Source organism: Ctenopharyngodon idella, chromosome 18, assembly GCF_019924925.1.
Source record: "Ctenopharyngodon idella isolate HZGC_01 chromosome 18, HZGC01, whole genome shotgun sequence".
Lineage (NCBI taxonomy): Eukaryota > Metazoa > Chordata > Actinopteri > Cypriniformes > Xenocyprididae > Ctenopharyngodon > Ctenopharyngodon idella.
Genome location: NC_067237.1, coordinates 4,149,665 through 4,162,163, shown reverse-complemented (window position 1 = coordinate 4,162,163; position 12,499 = coordinate 4,149,665). Strand labels below are relative to the sequence as shown.

At 35.3% G+C, this 12,499-nt stretch overlaps 1 protein-coding gene across 1 annotated transcript; it reads left to right on the top strand.

Annotated features, from left to right (window-relative positions):
* The first annotated feature begins 558 nt into the window (after window positions 1-558).
* prrg4 (proline rich Gla (G-carboxyglutamic acid) 4 (transmembrane)) lies at window positions 559-9,414 on the top strand. The gene is made up of 7 exons (XM_051870911.1): window positions 559-808; window positions 1,081-1,190; window positions 1,480-1,643; window positions 1,945-1,972; window positions 3,161-3,299; window positions 5,142-5,321; window positions 8,729-9,414. Exons 2-7 carry the CDS (start codon window positions 1,091-1,093, stop codon window positions 8,754-8,756), a joined length of 639 nt encoding a protein of 212 aa, XP_051726871.1. The 5' UTR covers window positions 559-808; window positions 1,081-1,090; the 3' UTR covers window positions 8,757-9,414.
* Window positions 9,415-12,499: the final 3,085 nt, after the last annotated feature.

The window sequence follows — 12,499 nt, the reverse complement described above, 5'->3', positions numbered from 1 at the left end:
ACCTTCCTATAAATGTTGTTTCTTATGCTAAAACAGCATTAAAAATGCTTATTTTTATGGGAACCGAAGCCTCTAACGGCAACTACAGTGACGTAATGACTTTATCAATCAGCGATTGGCTCTTTTACTTAGAAGGCGGGACGTATTCCGCCATATTACCACTTGCCATATTGCGCGTTGTAGTTTCTCCCATTCATAACTGTCTTTCTATATCTATAGTCTTTGCCTAAAAAAAATCATCATGCAGCCAGTTTCGCGTGGGAATAAATGAGGAATTTACTAAGGCGATGCCAAAGTGCTGAATATTCAATGACAAGTTACTAAAGCATCCAGTGATACATTATTCATGAAAGAGTCACGACAGCTGCGTCCTCGAGGCGGCCACTTTCAAGAAAAGTAACCATTAGATTGCAAAGTAAGAAAGAAATTACAGTATTTTACACCTCACGAGGAATAACAGTCAATTTTGTATAATAACGTCTGCCTTTCGTAAACCAGGGAGGCGTCCTGAGCGAACGTCATAAAACGTAATAAATATTCATGAGCCAAACCTTCGCCATAGTAGGTTTCGTTAAATCGGGATTTGTTTTCTTCTACTCTTGAGTCTAGGTAAGACGATCGATTAGTCGGGTCTGAGCAGGTGTTTTCCAACGCAACAGTTTTTGTGTGTGTGTTGTAAACAGAAACTCATTTCCTGTAACACAACAAATGGCATTTCGTCCAAACCATGAATGCCTTCAGGTGCTCTCTGGAAATTAATAAAAGTTAAACGCTAAATTCTGGAGATTTACACTAAAAATATTGAAAGGTAAGTCATCTGATAGTTTTTTCACGTTCTTTCGATTTTGACTATCAACGCTGAGGCCCATTGTTCATACTAAAATGTTATTTGTCTTATTAAAACTAACACCGGAAATAAGAACTGAAACTAAAGTTAGTGAAACAATTGTGGTTGTTATTACTGGATTTGTTTAATAGAAATTCAACCTCTGAAATAATTCAATATGGGTGTGTGTGGAATTCAGTCTGTCCGTCGTTCCTTGTCCTTCAGTAGCCCGATTTTTGTCCTTTTCCCCGCAGTTGACTAGAAATGCTCATATTTATCCTCCTGCTGTGTCATTTCACTTTATGTGGACACTGTGCTTGTGTAAGAAAAACCCTTCAAGTACAAACAGGTCAAGACAGTAAAGGTAAGCAATGCTTTTAAACAACTTTCAAACACTTAGCATTAAAATGCCACCATGATCTAATGTGTCAAGTGCATGTTTATGAAGTTTATTATAAGGTCCATTATTTCAGATTATAGTATTTTTTTGTTTGTTTGTTTGTTTATGTTCATATCATTATGTTTCTATCAAATTATATTGTGTGTAAGTCATCTTTGTTTAAAAATATCATGTCAATCAATAACCAAAGTTAATATTAACTGTTGACATGGTATTTTTAGTCACATTTGACATATTTATTGGTGGCGTGTAGTGTTTGTTGTGGACCAGGAGGCCAACACATTTTTAGGACGCCACCTGTTGTTCAACCGCTTCGACTTTGAGATCTTCACCCCGGGTAATCTAGAACGGGAGTGTCGAGAGGAGATATGCAACTACGAGGAGGCTCGGGAAATCTTTGAGAATATCCCTGATACAGTTGAGTAATCCCTTCACTATTATTATTGACTTGTGAATCAACATTTAATTTATTAGAGAGCCTACGACAACCACTCCCAGTTAAACGACATTGTCATATGTACTTGCCCATGGGTTGGATTTGGGCAGACAAGTGTCATTTTTATGCAGTACAAATGACAATGATTACTGAAAATGTGATACCAAAATGCTCTCCCAGCATCTGATTATCAGTTCTTAATACGCCTGCATTAACAAACACCCATCTGTTGAATTTATACTGGACATTAATTTAATTCACATTTAATTTTTGGTTTGACAGAATGCCTTTTGGAAGACTTATACAGAGGGTAAGTTTTTGCCGCACATACAGCTGAATGATTTGGCCTCGACAGAAACTGCAAGAAAAACGCTGAAATCTTTTCATCTGCTCAGTCAAATGTTTATCTACTGAAAGAAACTTGTTCATCCAGAGTTGTTAGCCTACTATTTTAATATGTCTAGTTCTAAACAGCTTCTTGATTGTGTCATTGTGTTTGTCTGGAAAAAAAGAAAAAGAAAATGCTGTTATATTCCATATATGTGGAATCTTTTCCTTGTTCACTACTGGTCAAAAGTTTGGAATAATTAAGATTTACTTTTAATGTTTTTGAAAGAAGTCTGTTATGCTCACCAAAGCTGCATTTATTTGATCAAAAATACAGAAAAATTATTTCAATTTTAAATAGCTTTTAGTTTTAGCTTTAGTTTTTTTGTTTTAAATATATTTTAAGATGTAATTTATTCCTGTGATCAAAGCTGAATTTTTAGCATCATTACTCCAGTCATCAGTGTCACATGATCCTTAACAAATCATTCTAATATGCTTATTTTCTGCTTATGAAACATTTATTATTATCATCAATGTTGCTGCTTAATATTTTTGTGGAAACCATATTATACCAGGTAGGGGTAAGAAAGATCTAAGGAAAAAAAGAAATTTAATACTTTTATTCAGCAAGGATGCATTAAATTAATAAAAAGTGTCAGTAAAGACATTTATAATGTTACAAAAGATTTATATTTCAAATAAATGTCTTGTATCAGTTTCCACAAAAATATAAAGCAGTTTTCAACATCATAGGAAAAACATTATTGATATTCGATCACCAATAATAATTGATAATAATTAAGCAGCAAATCAGCATATTAGAATGATTTCTGAAGAATCATGTGACACTGAAGACTGGAGTAATGATGCTGAAAATTCAGCTTTGATCAAAGTAATAAAATATATTACAATAGAAAATAGCTACTTATTTTAAATTGTAATAATATTTCACAATATTACTGTTTTACTTTGTTTTGTTTTTTTTTTTAAACTTACTTATTACTTCTGTAATATAATATTTCAAAGAATGAATGTCAAAGCATTGTCAGATATTATATGATCACAATCATCAAATAATAATAATTGTATTTTAATTTTATTATTTATTTGTTTTCTTTTATTATTATATTTTTGACAACTTTGGGCTTATTTCCACCTGTACTCATAGATAAGGGTGAGTCCCAATCAAAAGTTGATGTAACAGCATTGCTGGTGGGCATCATCTCCGCTGGAGTCTTTATTGTTATAGTTGGCCTCGTTATCTGGTACTTCTGCCAGGGGAGGAATAAAGACCATGGCTTCAGAGGGTAAGGCTTTAAAATAACAAGTGCGAACCACATTCTAGGGCTGCCCCCTAATAGTCGACTAATCGTTAGTCGACTAGAAGAGGCTTAGTTGACCAAAAATTGTATTAGTCTGTTAGTCACAGAAAAAAAAAATTGTGACTCAGTCCGTGAGGGACAGATCGTTATCAGGCAGAAAATCTAAACGTTCGCCTAACATCCATCAACCTCAAATATGACCTAATTGAAACATGTAAGTAGTATCAACTTTACATTGCCGCTCGCTATAATGTTAACCTATATAAATGTCCTCTACTATTAGTCACGTATCCAAGTGTTTGTGCAGAGTGCGGAAGCTGAAGTATTAGTGCGCTTAATGCAAGACATTGGCTGCATCCGAAAACCTAGACTTGATGACTTGAGACTTGATGCCTCGCTGCCTTATCAGGTAATGATTTGTAAGGCAGCGTTTGTGCATGAAGGCACCTCACCAAACTGATTTCGGACAGACTTCTGAGGCAGCGTAACTGTTTAATGATCTACAGCAAAATAGCGTGAGCTTTGGTGAGAACTGAACAAATATTTAATTACCACAGTAGTAATTTCTCGCTAGAAATGACATCAAAAGTGGAAAATGTTGGCCAATAACATACATTCACACACAAACTGACCAGCAAACGCAACTTTCGGACGCTATCTTTATTTTTCCAGTTCAACTGTCACAGAATGGAAAGCACAGAATTGTGGGATATCAAAGGCAGCAAAGGATACATCTATGCTGCCTTCATAAATCGATCAGATGAAGGTATCTCAGGAAACAGAAAGTGAAGCTAACATCGGATTCGGACGTGCCTTGATGCCTTCCTACCTTGAAACATGTCCTTCGAAGGCAGCATTTTCCAGTTTTCGGATGCAGCCCTGGATTTTTTTCTGATAACAGCGAAACAGCTTAAAATACTTCGTCCTATATGGTCATACATACAGATAAGAGTAATACATCATTTGAAACTGTAAAGCAGGCATTCTCAACCCTGGTCCTCGAGGGCCACTGTCCTGCAGTTTTTAGCTCCAACCCTAATCAAACACACCTGAACCAGCTAATTAAGCTCTTCAGGATTACTAGAAAGCTACAGGCAGGTGAGTTTGTTCAAGGTTGGAGCTAAACTCTACAGGTAAAGGGTCTACTTTATTTGTGTAAACTCACCATAAGAAGAAAACGCCATGCCTTTGTAAAATAAAGACAACAAACAGGATGTGCTTTCTGCTGTCTCGGTCTTTGTGAACTTGAGCACGTCACAAAAATGAACCGAAACTCAGTGTATAGGCTACTTGCCTCACAGACATGACAAATATATCTACAGAAAGCTTGAAATGTCTACTTTTAAACTAACCAATTCAAATTGAAAAGAAATTTTCTCTGCTTATATATTCTGTATGAAAGGTGCATTTCTCCTTTCGACTAACTACATCTTTGCCATCGACCGACTCAGAAAACACTAGTTTATTAATAAATAATTAAAATGTCTCTGGTATTTTTTTACGACACATTCATAATCATTACTTTTACAGGTGCTTTGCGGCAAGCTTTATGCGTGTGCGCTTGAGCGTGGAATAGGCTATATTACGCCCATATGGGTCTATATTAAATGCTCATTATGGTTTAGTATTCTCCTTAGTATATATTTAAGCAATTAAATTAATATAAACATACAATTAGTCTACTAATGGTTTAAATGAATGACTAATAGTTGACTAGAAAAATCTTTAGTCGGGGGCAGCCCTACCACGTTCAGTATGTTTGAGACAATTATCCTAAGAGTTGGTGCCTGAAGAGACTGATAACAATGTTTTGCCTTTTAAATTCAGCTCTTTCAGACGTCGATCCACCCGAAGCAATGCCTCCGTGATAATCCGGAGACTGGAGGAGGTTTCTCTGCATCCTATTCCTCACACAGATGGCAACATAGATGCTCCTGGTTTACCTTCTTATGAACAGGCCATCGCCATCACTGGACCACATGATGCCCCGCCTCCACCATATCCTGGGTACCAACACACTTTCATTTGATGTATTCCCTTATATAACCTCTGTGTCATTTTTATCACACCTCTGTTATGTCATTTAGTTGTTTATTACCACCTATTTAACTTTTCTTAAACGTTGTAAAAAACAATTTTAGTACACTAATTGCCAGAACAGGTCATGGTTAATTGTAATCACTGTTGGTTTGTAATTGCTTTCTAAAGAGAAAGTTGCTGCCTGTTTTGAAATCTCTTCTACACCAGTGGTTCTCAATCTTTTTGATTCCAAGTCTTCTCATTGTCCACAACAATTTTCGAAGGCCCCATGGGTCATTCTGTGTCAAATTTTCGTCCATTCCCTGGCTCAAATGTTTAATTTTGTTAATATTTTTTTTCTGAAGTGCAATGGATAAATATTCACTAGAGTAATCCACTATTTTGTCACCTACAATTTAAAGCCAAATTACAGGTGGGAGAAAATGTTTATTAGTAAATTCTGTTGTCTTTAACAATCCTTGTTGAATTTTATACCAGTGGTGACAGTTCAAAAATGGGCAGAAGCACTTTTAATTTTTTTCCCCAAAGTTGGCATGCCTGTAACTCAAAAAATAATAAAGATATCGCAGTATGTTTTTAATCTGGTTCTTAACAAACTTTTCTTTTGGTATCTTCATTTTTAAGGCTCTATATGGTTCATTCCCAGAGATATGGGGATCTCTATGAGTAAATTGGTAAATTGTATGCATTTTCAGTGGTCAAAAACCAAATGTGGGTCACTTTGCATACAGCTGATACATTTTTTTTATTATTATTATTTTTTTAAGAGGAATATCTGAATAACAAATCATGTTAAAATTTTAAATGTGCCTATCTTTATTCACATAAAAACAATGTCAATATCCTGAGTCCAAAAATATACTGTTATTAAGAATAAGGAAAACATGGCTATTTAGCTGGTGCAATACTTTTGGAAGGAAGTTAATGTGCCTCAACTTGGCTATTTCAGTGTATTTTTGTTATTGAAATATTCTTAAAATTGGTATGTCAAATGCAGTTGTTTTGGGGGGGGAAGAAAAGGAAAGAAGATACATTTCTAGTTTTTCTAGTTTTGTTCTTCTTCTTTAAATACAGTAAGTATCAGCTGTTTGAAAATTTGGTTTACAATTTGCACAAGTTGAACATTTTGCACATGGAGCCGTATTGAGATCCCCATATCTCTGGGAATTAACTATAGTGCCTTAAAAATGAACATGCCAAAAGAAAAGTTTAGGAACCAGAATCTAAAAGCATATTGTGATATCTTTAATACTTCTTAAAGCTGCTGTCCGTAACTTTTTTTTGGTTAAAAATGATCCAAAATCAATTATTGAGCAAATACATAACCAATCAGTGTTCAAAACTATCTCCTTACCTTAGCTCGATTCCAAACAGTAAGCTTGTAATAATGTTTTATAATCTGACTGGTACTGGTAGGGTTTCACGGGAAATACGAGTTTGCTGATGTTTGTCTTTGCGGCATTACGTCATGTCTGTAAACAGTAAGGAGTCCAGGCTAGTAGGCTATATCGCGTGTGTGGATGCTGCTGGTTGCGCAACATTTGTAGGCTCTTCTTACAGCAGCTGGAATGTGTTTAAACTTGAGATAGTGGCTTGTAATCCAGAAAGTTCTACAGTAAAAAAGGGAAAAAGACCAGGCCCGTGCGAAAACTTGAATAAATGTCGGCAGGGCTTTTGAAAGGTGGCGTGCACTAAAAACAGATGCAGAGATGGCTATTTTTCTGCTGGACAGGTAAGACATTTCAGTGGTACATTGGGTAATAAGGTAACAGTAGCACATGTTTTCGCTTAATCCATACAGTTATGGATAACGATAATACACAATACATACACGTAGTCACGCAATGTTGATGTTTTTAACATTAACAATTTGAGAACAAAGTATAACAATTTGCACCATTGGTTGTACGATTTATTGTAAAACTTTTTTCAGTTGGTCAGAACAAAAGTGGGTAACATGTTATGTATTTCTTCAGATGACATTTTCCAGTGAAACTTCTTATTTTGGACATACATACAAGATGTAGCATCTGTAATTATGATGTACAGTGAAGATCCACACTGGTGCGTTGACTGACAGCCCCCACACATATCTGCAGCTGCACCTCAAAACATTAGATTCATCCGCACTGAGGAGCCGTGCAGATGCACGACCCACATAAAGATGATAATTCCTCAAATAACTGCAGTTGCAGGTTTCAAACAGAGATGGCGACAAAGAGTCACAGTCACATAAACTTTGTATAGAACAATCCTGTCTGAGTGCCATAAATATTCTTTTTCCAGTTATATGATAGAGGGAAACAAGATACATTTCTAGTTTTAACATTATTTGTTCTTCATGCATTCCTTTTTAAAAGAAAAAAGTATCAGCTATGCAAAGTGACCCACTTTTGTTTTTTGACCACTGAAAATGTGTACAGTTTACCAATTTATTCATAAAGCCACATTGAGATCCCCAAATCTATGGGAATTAACCATATAGGACCTTAAAAATGAACATGCCAAAAGAAAGGTTTGTTAAAAAACAAACTCTAAAAGGGTATTGGGATATCTTTATTACTTCTTGAGTTACAGGCATGTAAACTTGAGGCACAAAAAAAACAGTGCTTTTTCTTTTTTTTTGAACTGTCACCGTTGGCATATATAATGCAACAAAGATTGCTGAAGTCAACAGATTTTACTAATAGGCCTACCAATCCACATGTAGAAATAAAATAATGATGCTGCCGTCTTTCCAAAGTCATTTTCGCCCACCTGTAATTTGGCTCCAAATCTACAAAATGGTGGATTAGTAAATATTCATCCATGGCATATAATATTTTGGCTTTCATCACTATTAATGTTTGCCTCTCTTCAGACGAAATATTAATTGAATAGTTTAGCCAGGCAACTTTCCTAAAATTTGGTTGATTTGACACAGAATGACCCACATGACTATTCCAGTTTTTCATGATTTACTGGATATATATTAAGGTTACATTTAAAAAAAAAAAAAAAAAAAAAAAAAATTCTGCTCAGTGTATATACATTAAAAAAGATGCCCATGGTGTTATAAGATTTTATTAATTTGCATTACTTTTCCAGGTCTAGAAATTTCCAAGACTGTGCGAATCCTGGTTCCTCAAAGAAAAAAAGTAAAACTTCTTTTGAGGGGGCGAATTAAAATAAGAATTATCTTGATTTTTAGTTGTTTTGGCTCATTAATAAATCATTTTACATCTTGAGGTTCCCTCTGAAGTTTGCTGAGGCACCCTGCTTGAGAAACACTGGTCTACACAAGCATCAATCTATTTTACAATCTAACTTTTCATAGTGTAATTTCAGTTACAATGATCACACATCTAATCCACACATCTAATATCTGTCTGCAGTTCCAGGCCAGGCAGCACCCGACGATAACCGTATCATCATTTGCCAAACTGAATCAGGATGGACTGAAAAGACACCTTTCAAAAACAAATCACTTTTTTTATTATGTAAATTCTTTTTAATTGTGTTTATTTAAAACTATAACCATTAAAAAACAGTTTTGATATTAATTATTATAACAATAAAAAGTTAATCATGTTTTATCTAACATGCTGGGCTATTATGAAGGACATATACATAAGGGTAATTTTATCCTTTTTTAAGACATGTTATAGAAATCTAGTAGAGGTTGACTTACAATTAGTGTATTTACTGGATCAATAATGGTCTGCATTTGTGAGAAATACTATAATTCTGTGATCAGCACACCAAAAACAAGATTACCTCCTCTAACGTCATGATACTCATTTCAGGCTGTGTTGTTTGCACTAAACCTTGTGCATATAGATAAATTGTTTCTGTTGCTTTCATCTTATTAAGAATTTCTTTTCATTCTATTGGCGGATGTAGTGCATGCACACCCAGCAAGACTGAGTCATGTTTTACAAAGTAACACTGCACAGTTACTCTAGAGGTTTCTGGAGGCTGAAGCATCTCTTTGATTCCTTTTACATGATAGCAGGTGGACTCTGGTGTAGTCGTCATAGGGATATTAATAGACTTTATAATAAAGTTCCTGCTTTGACTATTTTTGTATCTTAGTGTTGTCTTGTTACATTTTGGTGCATGATGAAAACACTTGGCATATTATTTACTATGGGTGATATACCTAAAGTAACTTTTAGGTACAGTATTAATACATTTTCATGCTCTATTTGGAGTCACATATTATATGCCGATGTCAGGCTGGTTATTGGGGGTTGTTTATGAAAGTGTTGGGTTACAGTAGGCCTATTAAGGGGTCGTTTACACAACACCGTTTTCAACTAAAAACGGAAAACTTTTGATGCAGTGTCATTTTGGGGGCCTGAAAACGCCTGAAATGGGTTTCAAAATGCAAGTTTTTGAAAACGATACTGTTATCGTCTCGATGTAAACTACAAAAATGCAAATTTGCGAAAACTGTGACATCAGTGCATGCGTGTGTCACATGGACATTCTGTTTTGTATCATTTGGTTTCTTATTAGTCTCCTTGGTTACTCGTTACCCAATTATCTTTGTTTGCGTCTAGTATTCATATGCCTGTTTCTTTGCTTAGTTGTCGGTTCTCATTAACGTTATAGCTAAGTTTGGTTTATCTTCTGTTTATTTGTTAATAAAAATCTACTGCATTTATTTTCTTTGTCGTGTTGGATTACCCACACCACACCTTGCTACACGTGACAGCGTGTTACGTGTTCAGTCTTTAGGTGCGTATAGTGTTTCTTTACAAAGTGACATCGCCACCTACTGGCCTGGCAGCAGAATACAGCACTTTTAGTCGTTTTCACGGATGTGTGTGTATGGGGATCGTTTTGACAACGTTGTCGTCTGTATGCAAACTTTGCAAAAACGCAAAGGAAAAGCTTTTCCGTTTTTAGTACATTGTTGTTGTGTAACTTATTTTAAAGGAAGGAAATACAGCACAAACACACTTTTCATGCAAAACATTTGACAAAACAGACAAAACAATATACTATACAAGGTATAGTCAAAAATATTGTGACACATTGTGGTTGTGGTTGTCTGTGGTTACTCTGCTAGAACAGCGGTTCTCAAACTTTTTCAGGTTGTGGACCACTTCATCAGTAAAACAAAAACTGTGGACCACATCAAACCATCAAAAAATCCTACAGTGACAGATGATGTATTTTATAAAACTGAGTGGTGCATTTTAATCTGTTCGTCAAACTGCTGTTTTCTTATTTCATTTAAATGAACTAGAATGCCCCTTAAATCAGCCAATCACTTGGTATTCTTCACAAACCACAGCTTGAGAACTTAACTTGCACACTTGTCTGAACTTGAAGGAAACTGTCTTCTTCTAAATGAAGTTAGTTCTGAGACAAACAACAAAAATCATTTGATATTTACATGCAGTGGCATTAAGACATCATATTGAGCCACTGTGTGTCAACATTAACAGTTTGCTAATGTTGCGGTACACAGTTCTCTAAATATCCTCAGGAGAATGACAAAGTTAATATATGGGCCAAATGATAAATAAAACCTATACTGTAAACAAGAATGAGTTGGCAAAACTCAAAAAAAAATGAGGCAATCAATTTAAAGTTTTTGTACTTATACATTTTAATTGTTCTTAACTTGAAATGTTTGAGTACACTCATATTTAACTTAAAATTACCCCAATGTAAACATTTTTATTAGTGTAAAATTATAACAAGCTAATTCAGAATTTGTTAGCTTGCTCGTTTGTTGACATGTTAACCTTAGCATGGTATAGCACTTGCTGAATGAGTACAGCAACATAAAACATTTAACACATCTGTTCTCAAACTAAGCTCATGCACTTGTCACTGATGGTAACTCTCCAAAAACCCACATTAACAGAAACTCTTCTAAATTAGCATAAAACATTAATCACTACTAAATCTCCCACTTAACATTAATCTTGCACACAAAAAAAAACATTATATAACATTTAATTTTAGCATTTACGAGTGTCATGGGCAAAGCATGCTGGACAATAGAAATCCCAGCCCAGTTTCAGTTAAACTTAAGTTAGTCTAAATTAAAAGAAATAAGTTCATAAAACTCAGTTTGGTTTACTTAAAATATATCAGTTCTGTGAACTTGAAAAAAAAAGTGCTAAATACTTAGTTAATTTGACTGAACTAATTTGTTTAATTTAAGTTTGTCCTACTCAAACCAATTAATTATTTTGAGCGTTAGGGATTACGGTGTATAAGAACAATTGGAAAAGTTAGGAACGTCCTATACAATCATATTGACAACTGCTCCTTATGACATTGTAAAGGTGTATAAGGTTATTGATTAATAATAATTATGGTCACACTTTATATTAGGTGTCTTTAACTATGTACTTACAAAAATGAGTACAATGTACTTATTGTGTTCATACTGTATTGCAAAACTGCTATTGAGGTGATATACAGGTACGGTTAGGGACAGGTTTGATTGTATGGTGAGGTAAGGAAAATGTTTACAGTGTAATTATGGAAGTAATAACACAAATTCATTACAGCTGTAATTAAACGCAGGTATTTTTTTAAATATAAGTACAATGTAAAAACATGTATGTACACAATAAGTGCACTGAATGTATCAAATGATTAATTTAGATGTTAGTAATAGTTAAAGACACTGAAAGACAGTTAAAGACAGCACACAGTTTATAAAGTGGCACCAAAATTATATTCATTTTAGCAACAATAGATACAAAAGTATTCACAGGGATACATGCTGCACGAGCGGGCGCGCGCGCGCGCGTGTGTGTGGAGAGAGAACGAGAGACAGAGGGGGGAGAAAAGCAAAAAAACTTCCATCTAAAGTTTGTCGGAAGTGAATGTTTGGGAGAAAAACGTCAATATGGGGACTCGATGCAGCAGCGCTTCTGACTCTGTTTGATTATGTTTGGGGGCCACGAGCAGTGATTCTCACCCTGCGCTTAATCCACAGCTCAAATCAGCCGTCCGACCCCCGGGACCAGCGCTCGGATCACCGCAGGACACATAACGTTTGGAGGAATATGTGATTTTCTCACGCTCGGTTGAATGTGTAGCTGCATCGGGAGACGCGCGTCATTCCCGATCCAAGGCGGATGATGGAGAGGAATTACCCGAGCTCCAGCTTCACAGAGCCGGTCAATGCG

Excerpts from the sequence above, each read along its gene's own strand:
- prrg4 (XM_051870911.1), top strand. The coding sequence starts at position 1,091 with ATGCTCATATTTATCCTCCTGCTGTGTCATTTCACTTTATGTGGACAC. Across the intron at positions 1,644-1,944 it reads TTGAGAATATCCCTGATACA|AATGCCTTTTGGAAGACTTA; the intron begins GTTGAGTAATCC and ends TTGGTTTGACAG. Across the intron at positions 1,973-3,160 it reads TTGGAAGACTTATACAGAGG|ATAAGGGTGAGTCCCAATCA; the intron begins GTAAGTTTTTGC and ends CTGTACTCATAG.